Source organism: Acipenser ruthenus, chromosome 1, assembly GCF_902713425.1.
Source record: "Acipenser ruthenus chromosome 1, fAciRut3.2 maternal haplotype, whole genome shotgun sequence".
NCBI lineage: Eukaryota > Metazoa > Chordata > Actinopteri > Acipenseriformes > Acipenseridae > Acipenser > Acipenser ruthenus.
Window position 1 is genome coordinate 40,418,256 of NC_081189.1, and position 14,592 is coordinate 40,432,847.

The 14,592-nt window shown below is 37.8% G+C and overlaps 1 protein-coding gene across 6 annotated transcripts in view; it reads right to left on the reverse strand.

Annotated features, from left to right (window-relative positions):
- LOC117420935 (protein ARK2N-like) overlaps positions 1 to 14,592 on the reverse strand; it is a 48,567-nt gene that overhangs the window by 19,814 nt on the left and 14,161 nt on the right. The window contains exon 4 of one of the 6 annotated variants that reach the window (XM_034034714.3): positions 13,561 to 13,913. The exons of the other annotated variants lie outside the window; for them this stretch is intronic. Within the exon in view, the coding sequence (XP_033890605.2) occupies positions 13,648 to 13,913 (266 nt within the window). The 3' untranslated portion in view covers positions 13,561 to 13,647. Of the gene's footprint in view, positions 1 to 13,560; positions 13,914 to 14,592 lie in introns of those variants that run through there. 6 annotated transcript variants of the gene reach the window in all.

Consider the following 14,592-nt stretch of genomic DNA (forward strand, 5'->3'; position numbering starts at 1 on the left):
AGGTTCAATTAAGAACTGTTTCAAATGACGATACATTTCATAATATATAAAAGGTATAAACCACGACGGGCTGTGTGGTTCCCATGGGATATACCCACGCCTGAGTGGTGTTTAGAAGCTAGTTCAAAGTTCACTGTTTTTTTCGGGGCTTTCGCTTTTAATATACTGTATGAAATGTTTTTTTCCAGGTTACTTTCCAAAATGTTTGGGTTTTTTTTTTCTGCCACAACATCTATAGTAACTCGACAGTACGTGCACACTTAAGTTCTACCTTCTTTTCTTTGCTATCTTCCACAACGAAATCCGTATGGTCTTCTGGGGTTTTTGTGTGTCAAGGAATTTTTTTCCATTTCGCCACAATTTGTGATTCTGTTTTAAATTCTTTTTTTTTTTACGCGAAAGGGGTGAAGTCAACATGAACTGATTAACCATTTCCAGTATTTTCCAGAAGCCCTATTTACAATGCAATCTTCATTAACAGTAAAAAAAAAAAAAAATAAATAAAAAAAACAATAATCATGACCATGAAACAAATGTAAATTGTTTTTACAATTGAGGCAAAGATTTAACATATTGCTCATTATTAACTGGTTAGAACTTTTTAAAAAATTATTTATGAAATGTAATGTTAAACAGTTGTTAGTGTGATTTTACTGCAGTGTGGTGTTAAACTGCAGTTCCAATGTGCCTATTATGGACCTGCAGTTTATTGTTCAAAGCCATTTAACATAATGAGAAGGGCCTTACCAGATGATAAACCACTCTTATGAGGGTTATATTGCTATTAGAAAATGGATGCGTTAAAAAATTACATTTACAGTTTTTCTGTTGGTTTTTTTCATGATTTTATGCAGCACTAGTTTTTGTTGCTAATGAATACAAACATATTCCTCAGTATTCTATGAGTAATATGGTTTGCTCACAATTCCATCTGAGGTCTGGCTTTCACTCAAGCGTCATCCCAGTGGTGGACACTGTGGGTATTTAATGAGGTAAAAGTTTCTACTTACATGGAGCTGTTCTTCAGTTCAGGTACCTTGTACAGAAAAGCGAACACGTTTTGTAAACATGTAAAGAATAAAAGTACAGCTAACTTTATTTGGATTTGAGTGCATGTGTGTGTATTTGTTCAAGGTGAGTGTTCATAATTCACTTCCTGGCTTTAAAGAAGAGAGCACTGTGCCTGTGTTATGATATATACCGTATTACTTCAATTTGGCACTGCAGCGGTGAGAGGCTCCGATCTGCAGCACTATACTCGTGTGTTTTGGGGGCTTGAATACAGTACGTTTACTGACAGTTAACGAGAGCCTATTAGGTGGGAGTTGGGAGGTCAGGGGAGTACTGTACCAGTGAATCAGCTGTGTGTATTGGTTGCTATGGGGCGGGACAAGAAGAGGAGAGAGAACGGTAGCAAAGGTTTTTTTTCTTAACAAAAAAAATTACCTATGAATATCGGTTTGATTTCAGTTAAAACTAAAATATATCCTACTCGTTTATTTTTTATTTTCTCACTGTAATTTACCTGCTTGTTTGTGATTTCTCTGTAAGAGAAACCGAAACTAAATCTTCTCATAGATAGTAAGCAAGTTTTTTTTATATATAAATTGTACAGGACTGAGTAAAATTCCAATTGAATAAAAACCAAAACAACTAAACCCCCTACAAGATGATATCTTCAGCCAGCTTTCGGATAGCGCTTAGAGTGACCGGCAAAGCTAAGTTCCTCTGAGTTTAAGTTTTCACCATCCAAGCTGAGGATGAGGTAAACAGACAGCCCTTGTTTTATCCCCTGCTGTGCTGAACTCAGGGATGTGAAGGACTGCTGTGCTGTAAGTAGTTCATCTTGGGTTGTCTGTTGGGAATGTACTATAAAATAACATTTTCTTACTAAGGTGGGTGTACATTAGTTTGTATTACATGCTGGATTGAGGTTGCAGTCTCTTCGGGGGTGTCATGTGGTCCAGGAAGCTGTGTGGTCCAGTGGTTAAAGAAAAGGGCTTGTAACCAGGAGGTCTCCGGTTCAAATCCCACCTCAGCCACTGACTCATTGTGTGATCCTGAGCAAGTCACTTAACCTCCTTGTGCTTTGTCTTTCGGGTGAGACGTATTTGTAAGTGACTCTGCAGCTGATGCATAGTTCACACACCCTAGTCTCTGTAAGTTGCCTTGGATAAGTGCGTCTGCTAAATAAACAAACAAATAAATATGTACATAGGCAGAGTTGTGCATTTCTTTCCTTATTCTTTTGAGCAGGGGTAGAAAAAATACCTTTACATTTCTTTATTCGAGGGCGGCGTTAATTCGAAGTAATACGGTATGTTGAAATAAAGTTGCTGAAAGTAAATCAGACTGCATCCAGTTGTTGATTTCTTCAACTCGTCATTCAAACCGGAGATGCTATTGTGGTTACTGTATTGATGCTGACAGCAAACACTATTCTTGATTTATTTTTAAACTTTATTTGCTATATTAAATTTAAATAGATAGATAGGACAGTGAGGAAGAAGAATAGTCTACATTTACAGACAACATTCAGAGGGCGTGTACAAGAATGGCGATTCTTTCAACAAGCAGATAAAAGGTAAAATTCACGAAAAAAAAACGTTACTGATAGGACGTTACTGGTAGCACTGAGCGAGTGTTTTAAAGGGTTAAACATTTCACTAAGTTATGTATTGCTGCCCTTACATTAAGTGGCGCACCGCAGCCTCTGTGTACAGTATACTGTATATTTAAATGCTCATTCACCTTGTATTACTGACGTATTAAATATACGTTATAAACTAGTCAGTGGAGTGCACCTGTACATCTCAAAACAAACAAAAAAAATTATCAAGCCGTTTGGTATGCATTCTGGGAGCTGTAGTTCAAACGGGAGCACATGTCTATGTGATTGCATTGTTTACAGGCTCCCCAGGTACTACAGCTCCCACACTGGCCTGACGTCATTTACACAAAGTTTTGCGGACCCAATCAGCAAACGGCTCGTGTAACAAGCTCCGTCAGGGGTGGGATTCCTTGCCGAGAGGATTTCAAAAAATAACTCGGGAACAGTTTCATATTTTTTCATGAAACCTTCGAAAGGCTCTACCTCAGCGCAGACCACACGTGCCTTATTCAGTTTGGTGTAGAAATTCAATACCGTGTAGCCTGTACATGAGCACAAAAAACACCCCCAAAAAAAGTTAAGTATAGGTGAAAAAAGGGAACTTTTACAAAAAAAAACGGGTATCCAGATCTCAGAAACCACACAAGGTGGCATCATGAAACTCTCCACGCTTTCACAACATTGCAAGTCAATGGAACATACATATTTGTGGGCAATTTCCGACAAACCCCACCAAAGTTATTAAAGTGCAAAGTTAAGGGTTTACAAGAAGTGGGATATAAAAGATCAAAAGCAAAAGAAGAAATGGAGGGAAAACTCAGCTTGCTGCTATGAGAAGAAAAAAAACCCTAAGAGGCAGTCCTTGATATAACTCCACCATCATTTGTTGAAGATCTTCCACATCCTGCTTTGGTTGAAATCAGCCCATCTGTCAACCTTCAGCAACAACCCCCTAAAAACTTCAGCATCCTAGACATCAGCAAAAACCTGCACATCAGCAAGAACCTACACATCGGAAACAACCTCCGAGTCTTCCTTCTACCTGGAATCCAGATCTGGAAATGCTGTTCTCTCACCTCCACTCCTAAATCTGCAGCATCCAGCCGTCCATATCAAAACTCAAGAATAAGTTGAAAAAAAAGAAATGCACAAGTAGAGAATTATAAAAAAAAATAAAAAGAATGCAACAGAAAAAACCCTAGAACTACCAGAGAAATGGAAACTCAAAAGAAATGTGATTCATTAAAGAATCGCCAATTGGCTCATCTAACTCTCTATCTAAAACAAGTGTAAGGAACGGCCAATGAAGTTTCTAAATTCCTGCATCCAGATGATACATTCACCATCATAAATGGAAAAAAACTGAGAAATAAGAAGGGGCACATATTTAACTGACACATTGAAGAACCTTCACAAAAAGTTCCTTTCAGAAACTCCAACAATAAAACACTCAAGGGCAGTTCTGTAAACATCGTTGCTTCTGGATTGAGACCCAAAATAACAGAGAGACAAAATCCATGAGAACTTTGAACAAAATAATCAAGTAGTGCAGCAGCTCGGTGTCATCACTACAAAATCATCAAGTGAACTTGTACAAACAGTCGTTTGCAATAGAGATAACATGGAGTGCATGTACCAACGTTTTGAAAAGAGCAACAAGACGACGTCTCCTACTAACTTGAAACAAAACATTATATCCTGGGAGGAGTGGGTTACAAAAACAACATCACTGAAGAAAAAAAGATGAGTCAGCTACAGAATTTGAAGCCAAATCCACACGGCTAAAAAAAAAGATTCACCACTGTTGAGAAACTAGCTGACGTTGCCAAAAATCATTTTCTGGGATTTTGCACCCATATATTCAACACTGGCCACCAGTTTGATAGGATGAAGAAACTAAGACAAATTGGCAGAAGATGGAGTGACAGTTCATATAAACTATAGCAAAAATGTCATCTGTAAGTACCATAAGGAGGTGAAGGAGACCCACTTCGGAGGATCACATGCCCAAGTAACACTCCATACTGGAGTTATCTACCTGAGTGGTGGTAGGGTAGATTAATTTGCAACTATATCTGACAGTCTTCAGCATGATGCTGCCACCACATGGGCTCCTTTGGCACCTATGCTGGACTACATGCGAAACCAGTTCCCAAGTAACAAAGATACACTTTATATCCGATGGCCCTACATCTCAGTATAGAAACAAAACACGCCTACCTCACTGCCTTTCATGAAGGGATTTCAATACGTTAAGTGGAGTTTGTAGTGAAGTGCCCTATGGAAAAAGAGGCCCTAACTGTTTTGGAGGAGCCCTTAAGAATTTGGCTGACAGAATCATTGCCCACAAAAGAGATATACTGGATGTTTACTCACTGATGTAGCAACTCTCACAGTATTCTTCAGTTAAGCTTTACAGGGTAACCGAAGAAGATATCGAAGGGAGTGCTGAACTAGTACCCCCATCCCTTAAAACAATAGCAGAAACCATGAAGTTTCACCAGGTAAGATAGTTATTTTCAATCTATATAGGACACTGATATAACTAAATTTGTAGAACTCAATTTAGAGCAGGTTTTGGTACATATGTAGCTATTATGTACTATATAGGGCATTACAGTACAATAATACGACAAATTGACAATGATAAAACCCCAAAATAATCATAATATTTTCTTATTAAAAGTATCTGGTGGTGATTTTGAAACCCTGTGTTGTTTTCTTGAAAAGGCTCTGTTCATCGTTTAAACAGTTGTTTATAAACATCACTTGGCTCATTGCTGACATTAAAATAAAATAAGCAGAACAACTTAATTATATTACAACAGTTCAGAAAACAAATGTCCAACACTGTTAGAATCATATTTACCGTCTTCCACTAACACTGTAGTTCAGTCTACAAATAAAGGTGTTTTGAAAAGACCTGTTTAGCTTATTGCTGGCATTACAATAACAATAAATATTTAACAGTTTAGTAACAGCCCAGCATTGTCATGCGAGAGCAATCCTATTTACAGTACTCCACAAATGAAGTTTAGTGTTTTACTGGCATTAAATGAAACACTGATAAAAGGCATGTTGACTCACTCGTTTCTACACAGGTTTACTGCTGTGTATCACCCGATTGTAATTTAAACAGTTAATCCTCCCAAGTGCTCCTTTGCTAATTCTGCCTTGTTACTTGTAATATTTAACAAGAGGTGTGTCTCCAGACAGAATGTCTTTATGAAACAAAGGGTGTAGTGTAGTGACTATATCCTTTACACAGTAAAGCCATCAATTTCCTTTAAGGAACTGTAGCTAGAAAAATAGCTTTGAGCTTGTTTCTTCATCATCAGATAATATAATTTAGACATGGTCATGGTTTAACATTGCTAATTATAGCTTTATTAAATGCAGGTAGTGCAAAGAAATAAGCTAAATAATAAATGAAATACGCAATTAATTTAGATTACTTCAGGAAAGCCCTGCCTTGAGCACAGTACCTTGGATTGGGTCTAAGTTTTTCAGCATTGAAGAATGCAGTGCTTTGCTATTTTTTGTTGCCCTCTTTTTGGCTTACTTTTTCTCTACGGGTTTATGACTGGCAATATGATCTTTAATGGTATGGACTCGTACATGATCAATTGAATGACAGACGCATTTGCAGAACAGTATCCCACCATCCTCATATAGATAATCAGAAAATGTTTTAGCTGTCTTTTGCTGAAACACTGCTTTTTTTTTTCTTTGTTGGTGCAGTCACCATATTGAGTTTCAGCAGAGACACATGAGTGAAGACACAAAATGAATTAACTCAACTTGGCTGGGTGTAGTTAAAAAAAAAAAAAAAAAGCCTGTGTGACAGGGGTGAGACGATACACCAAGGTCACGATACCATATGTATCACGATACACAAGCCACAATACTTATGAAAAACTCATCTCTGCTTGATGGACTTGAAAATATTTCAGATCTATACACAGATTCAGTTGAAAATTATATTTATTTGCCACTAAGGAGTATACCACTTCTTTGAGTTTAAAGACAACGCAGTATGGCAGCTAGACTTCCTGGGATATTAGATTTAACTTAATTAACCAAATCTCCTTACCACATTTCTGAGAAAGGAAACAAATATTAAGCAATGTGGTTGATAACTATTAAAGTAGAAACTTTGTTCATGTGTTTCTTAAATAAAATCTAAATATCAAGTTTTTCAGCATTAAGTTGTGATGTCTAATCAATAACAATTTAAATATATATAAAAAAAATACATCATAGTCTTTGCTTGCATCATACTTTAACTCAATATATTATTATAAGACTTATTATTATTACTACTATTATTATACCATACATTTTATCACTATTTGTATTTTTTAAGTTAAGGTTGAGTATATTATTTTATTTTGTATACTACTCTACACTGTGTGGTTTTTAAAGGTGGTTAGAAATAATTTAAATTATTAGATTAAAATTATTGATAAAATTAATATTAAATAAGTCATTTTCATCAGGATTGAAACATTTCTTTCAATAATGTAACATATTCAACCAAATCAAAACATTATTAGGGCACACTGAAAGGTGAAGAGATATTAAATAAAACTGGTAAGAAATGTAAAAATGCGATATGTTTTGTCATTTATAATAAATAGCTTTACAGGAAAACCGCAAAAAAGTCGAGTCAGATACACTTCAAAGTTCTATCCTCCTCCACAAATGATATGGTATAACAAGGGCAGCAGTGTGGTGTAGTGGTTAGGGCTCTGGACTCTTGACCGGAGGGTTGTGGGTTCAATCCCCAGTGGAGGACACTGCTGTTGTACCCTTGAGCAAGGTACTTTACCTAGATTGCTCCAGTAAAAACCCAACTGTATAAATGGGTAATTGTATGTAAAAATAATGTGATATCTGTATAATGTGAAATAATGTATAATGTGATATCTTGTAACAATTGTAAGTCGCCCTGGATAAGGGCGTCTGCTAAGAAATAAATAATAATAATAATAATAATGATAGACTTTCCACCAATAATATATTATATATATATATATATATATATATATAAAAAAAAACACAGGGCCAAACTGATTTGTGGACCCCCATTTTTTTTTAGGGGGTTTGGGGAAGAGCTGTAAAAGACTGATATTTACAAGTTTGAGTTGCATATGTAGGTGGCTGCCACTACGGTACCAGCAAGGTCATACACATACTGTAAGTGTACATACAATAAACTATTTATACAAAATTGTAAAACAAAACACTGCGGGTAAAAACAGCTAACAAAAGCCAAAGCTGGCCAAAACACCAGCTGTGCGTTGCTCCCACTAAAAGTTAAACTTAACACTTTCTCACCCTTCACAATTCTCATATCAACTATCTGGGCTTGAATTTTGTGTGAGGACACCCAAAACTCAATTTTGAATGCAAGCTGATAACACTCTAGACAATGAGGGTACGTTCAAAACACTGTTCTGCACTTTAAATTCACGTTCAAAACAGTCCCTTTCAAAACCACACTATAGCTAGGTACGCCAAAAACACTCCCCTGTAACACAAGCACATCAATAAACAGTTTAATACTAATACGTACATATACCATATTTTCTAACTGCTTAAATAAATAAAAATAGCTACATTTAATACATTTTGCCTATTATTTTGTTAATGTGATTTGTTGTTAGTAGCATATATATCTATTCTTCTAAACATGCGTAAAACGTGTGTGTATATAATACTGCTAGACTAAATATGAATGGCATTCTGTATATCACGAAAAGTTTTAGAGCAAATACTATTTAGCTCACTAAACTATAAAAGAATGCAATTCTGCCTCAGGTTGTTTGTTGATATTATGTGCACCATCACAATCCAACTACATGCAGAGAGTTTCAACACAATGGGTAGACCTGTTAGAAAAAGAAAGCCCAACTTTCAAGAAATATTAAGTTACTTTATCAAATGGGAAATACCCAGATACACTTAATGGGAACAGTGGAGGAAAGGCGATTTTCGGAGACAATGCCAGCGTTTTCTTTTTTTCCCATTACAGATGGCCAGCTAATGCACAAAGTACACAGAAAAAACGACAAAGGTGAGCCACAAAATAGACACGTTCTATCGTTATGTACCGGAGTTACATTTTTGTATAAACTTAGTTAAACAAGATAACATATTCAAAACATGTTGTATAGTGAAAACATTTGTAATCCCTCGAGAACGATTGTTGTTTTTGGAGCAAAATAACTTAAACCAGTATGCTTGAAAGAAGGTAATCTGTTAGCCACAGATTCCAATTTACTGTATTTGTGCGTGTGGGTGTTTTTTTCTTTAATGTGTATATAGTTAATTTGTATGTTTTGTTTGCTTTATATTTCAACTCTCCTTTTCATATACAGTACGTTTGTGCAGTTAGTTTCTATTAGTAAATTGTTATGTTCGTTAATTCAGTTAGCTTCAGCTAAATAAACATTTGGGGTAAAATTTAATACCATAACTGTAAAAAACAACGTAACTGCTTTGAACTTAATGTACTTGAGTGTTTGTCCACGCTGCAGTACTGTTCACACCAAACACAGCAGGGTAAAGTCACTGGGCGGTCCGTTGTTACGTCACGGCTGCAGGTACAGTGGCTTTTGGTTGCTGAGCAACAAACAGTAAATGCCAGCGGGAAAATAAAACCCTTTTGACAGAACTGAAAACACTGACAAAAGACAAAACTGAGGAGCGGAACATTATAAATATTTTTTTATAAAACCTAATTGTAACCCCCCCTCCTTTTTTATTAATTTTGTTAAAAACTGTTAAAATATAATATATGTACACCAAATAAAACGTCTTGCCTTATCTTTTAAAAGTCTGTCTGCAGTTAATTTATCAAAAAAAAAAAAAGCTTACGTTATAGTAGCACCACAATCACCCCGACCCCACCCCCAAGGAACCTGAGAGACAGAGAGAAAAAGTGAAGTGGCAGGAGTCAACAGCCAGGTTACTGACACCATTGGTAGGGGCAATTCCCACAACCTAACATGTCTGCAGAGGAAGAGAGAGAAAAGGAGGTGGTCAGCAAACCTGGCACTTGTCCTTGAGATGGAAGAGGAGCACAGTGAGCTACAGACAACCTCACATTATCCCTCTTTAAGCTCACAAATGCAGAGATAGAAGAGCATATTGGGGAAATTAATGAAATTCTGCTTCAAAAAAAAAAAAGCTGGTGAATTTTATGCTTTGCCGCACACTTTTTTTCGTAAGGCAGCCTTTTGAGGTTGGGGAGGGGACTCATCAAGAACATTTCATCCTCATCTGTGGACTGTGGTTGAGGGTAACGATTGTCTTTCACGACAGATAACAGAGATTCCTCAAAGCTGTCAAGGCCAGTCGATTTTCTTCTCCTCTTCTGTCTTGGCACCTGTGAGCTTGAAGAGGGAGAATGTGAAATGGTCTCTAGCTCGCTGTGCTCCTCTTCCATGTCATGGATGAGAGTGCCAGGGTTGCTGTCATTCTCCTCCTCTCTCTTCATCCTGTTCCTCTGCAGGCATGTTGCCGGTCGTGGGCCTTGCCTGGATAAATGGTGTCAGGAAAGACATCATCTGGCTGTATTTCCAGAACCGCTGACTGCCTCCTGCAGCTCCACTTTTTTCCTCCCATTCAATCTTTTTTCTTTTATAAACCTGTCCCTCAGATTCTTACATTTTTTGCGGCACGCCTCTTCTAAAAAATTTTAAAAAAAAATGAAAGGAATGTTTTAATGATGATAATAGCATTATTATTATTTATTAATTAGGCTGGAATATAAATCTTCTTGTATCTCATTGCAGGTTTCTGGCATCAGACGACTCTTATAAAACAATTGCTTTTAGTTACCGTGTCGGCGTTTCAACAGTAGCTGGCATTGTAATAGAAGTATGCAAGGCCATATGGGACTCTCTTGTGTCAGAGTACATGAGAGTACCCAATAAAGAGGACTGGAAAGCAATTGCAAGGGAATATGAACATCGCTGGAACTTTCCAAACTGTCTAGGAGCGTTTGATGGTAAGCATGTTGTAATCCAGGCACCAGCTTCCTCTGGGTCATAATATTATAACTACAAAGGAAGCTATTCAATTGTGCTTTTGGCACTAGTCAATGCAAATTACTACTTCACCATCATTGATGTTGGAACATTTGGGAGAAACAGCGATGGAGGTACACTTTCAAACTCCAATTTAGGGAAAGCACTTAAGGAAGGGAGGCTAAACATCCCTGAAGACACCACTCTCCCTGGAGCTGTTCACCTGGGACTGGTACCATATGTAAATCGTGGGAGACAAGGCCTTTCCAATGCAGAAAAATCTAATGAGGCCTTACCCTGGAAGAAACCTGCCAAATGACAAGCGCATTTTTAACTACCGCCTCTCTCGTGCTAGAAGAGTAGTTGAAAATGCATTTGGCATTTTAGCAGCACAGTGGCACATTTACAGGTGTGTTATTGGTGTGAGCCCCAATAATGCAGAGATAATTGTTAAAGCAATGTGTAACCTGCACAATTTCATGGAGACAACATGGGGAGTCTGTTCTGCAAAGCTCTGCTACCACCGCTGAACAACCAACAATGCAGGACATCTCCTGAGTGAGCAGCAACAACGCCACAAGGGAAGCGCTTGAAGTGCGAGAGGCTTTTAAAACATACTTCAATTCTGCTCCAGGTGAAGTGGCATGGCAGCACAGCATTGTTTTAAATAAATAAATACAGCAGGTCTTAAGTTTACTATCCAATTTTTTACATTTTTCCTTATGGGTCATTCTGTGTCAATACATCATTGTCACCCATACGTCTCAGATTTGGATGAACATCTGTACAAAGTTAGTAAAAATGTTTTTACAAAATCTGAAATCTGTACACTCAACTAATAGTTTCTGTGATGTGACTGTTTACGACTGGTTGAATTGACACGGAATGAATGACAGATAAGTAAAAAAAAAAAACTGGAAAGTAAACTTAAAACGCCCTGCTGTATACTGTACGGTCTGTTTTGTTTGCCTGCTGTATTTGCATTTGTTTGGTATGTTTGAAAATGTAAATCATTGGGTAGGTTTCATTAGATTTTTCTTAGAGGTGTTTAGCTTCCTGTTCTGAAGTGAGTTTGCCAGCAGTGTACTCCACATTCCCTTGCAATTGCTTCCCAATCCCCCAATATGGCCTTGCATACTGCACTTTATTAAAACTGTGCCAGCTATTGTCGAATCTCTTGTCGCCAAAAATGTTATATGACAATACAATAAAATGAATTTCTTCCAAATTAATTAAATTTAGAATTATAATAATCCCATGGTTTCCCCAAGTTAAAAATACAATGTACATTTTTTATTTTTTTGTTAAAATATAATATGTACACCAAATAAAATGTTTTGCTTTATCTTTTAAAAGTTTGTCTGCAGTTAATTTATCCAAAAAAAATTGCTTACGTTATAGTAGCAGGTGCATAATTATTTTCAATGTGGAGTTTAGCACAAACAATATCTATTATCTAATTTACATAATTATGTATATTTAATATTCACTTAACCGGTAATCCCATTTGTACACCCACAGACCTCCATGCTGCAGCTTTTTCATTAATATCTCGGTAACTATTAACTGTTGTATTATACAACACCGGGAAATCTGAAATTAAAGCGAACAGCTTTTCCTTCATTTTATTTTTTTATTTCTTCCTCGCAAAGGAACCTCCTACTTTTCCGATTGGCTGTTGGTAGGTTACGTCATGACGCAGCAAAAGTTGAAAATATTTTATCTCTGCGGTGCCGCGTCCCTCTGCCGCTGCGCGTAACCGCCTTCATTGAAAACCATTGCTAGTGCCGCGCCGCATCTGGTGTGAAAGCCAGTTTAAGCCTGATCCAGGAGGATATTCAGATGACAATGTGTTTGTGACGTTTGAGGTTGCTTGCCTTGTACAGGCTAGTGTGTAAGTGATCTGTTGCAGAGGAGACACAGGTTTACACTGCAAAGAACATGAACAAAACTGTTTGTGTATGCCTGTACACGAGTGGTTATAGCTTTATGGAAGCTGGCAACTAACTCTGAATACAGAAGCAAGGGGCACCTGTTTGGGGGCCAGGATTGCAACGGTGTGCAAATGTGTGGAAGACTTTTGCATGGCAGTCACTACAACACTGGTTCTAGAACACATCTCAGTTCCCAGCATAGAAGAATTGGCTGAAATAGCTGATTGCTTTGACCAGAGGTGGGGAGTGCCCCAATGTGTTGGTGCTATTGATGGCTCTTGCATCCCTATTATTGCTCCAGAAGAGTACCACTGTGACTATTTTAATCGCAAAGCTTGGCACTCAATAATTTTGCAAGCTGTGGTGGATGGCAAGGGAATGTTTTGGGACTTGTGTGTGGGGTGTCCAGGCAGCATGCTGAAACTTTCTACACTATGGACATTAGCATCCAACAGAAACCTTTTCCAAAACACAAGGACCATTGTGGGACATGACTCGGGCTACTACGTCATTGGTGATCCTGCGTAGCCCCTCCAGAAATGGCTTATGAAGCCTTTTTTTGACACCGGAAGATTGACTAGGTAGCAGTAGCAGAAATATAAACTACAGAATAAGCCATGCAAGATCTGTAGTGGAAAACTATGGAGGTGCCTAATGAAAAGAAATGACTACTGTGAAACTGGTTAAACAAATGGTTTTTACATGTTGCGTGCTCCACAACCTTTGTGAAAAACACGGGGAGTATTTCAATGATGACTGAGCAGTTGCACTGGACTTTGCACAACCAGTACATACATTACCAAAAAGAGGAGGGGATGAAGGTACTGATGTGTTTGAAGCTCTTCTTGAGTATTTTAGTTTGGACATGTAAATTACACACCAAGGATACACTGGCCTGTGCTGTATTTTAATCAGTGCTGTTTATAGCTGCACATTCCAAGTATTGTGTGTTTAAGAAAAAGAATACACAATTATAAAATTACCTATACACAGGCATACTTTAATTATTCACAAACTATATACAAACATTTTACATACCCAGTGCTATACAATGGCTTGTACATTGTTAATCTACAGGAAGATCTTGACGTTGTGACAACAAAGCCTCTCCAAGTCTTCCTAATACAGCTAAGAACTGCACGTTCAAAGCATTTGAGGCTTTACTCTCCCGTTCCCTCTGCTCCAGGTCAAACTCCATTTGCCTCTCTCGAAAATCCTGGTCAGCCTGCATTTGCTGTTGCATGAAGCGTATGTATGTTTCATCAGACTCCTGCATGGTTTGTACCAACTCACCAACTGAACTTATTCCATCTGCCCTTTTACGCTTTCTTCCTGAAAGAAAGCAATAATATATATTTTTTTTTTATATATATATATCTATCTATATCGATATACACACACACACATTATATATATATATATATATATAGTGGACAAAAAAATGGAAACACCAATGTAAAGTCACTTAATAGGGCGTTGGGCCACTATGGTATCCCGCTCTGTGGAGTTCTCGGCGGACCGTTTTTGATGAAACTGGCTGCTCGCACCCAAGGTTGAAATTGGCAGTCAATTGATCTGCAGTTGCTCGCCAGTTTTGCCTTGCACTTCAAATTAATGCATGGATATCATGATCTTGGAGTATGCTTCCGCCCACTGTTGCCCTTTGCTAATGATGTCTTTCCCTCGGAGTTCCATGCCGACATCACCTTAGACACTGTTGCTTGTGAAACATCAGCAAGTTGAGCTGTCTTGGTCACTGAAGCTCCTGCCAAATGCACCCCAACAATCACCCCTCTTTCAAAGTCACTGAGGTCTCCTCTTGCAGCCATGCTAGCCATAATTATAGGCAACCAGGCCTGTCCAGCATTTTTATACATGAGCCTAAGCATGCTGGGATGTTATTTGCTTAATTAACGCATGAGCCACACCTGTCTGGAAGCCCTTGCTTTCAATATACTTGGTGTCCCTCATTTACCCAGGTGTTTCCCTTTTTTTGTCCACTACACACACA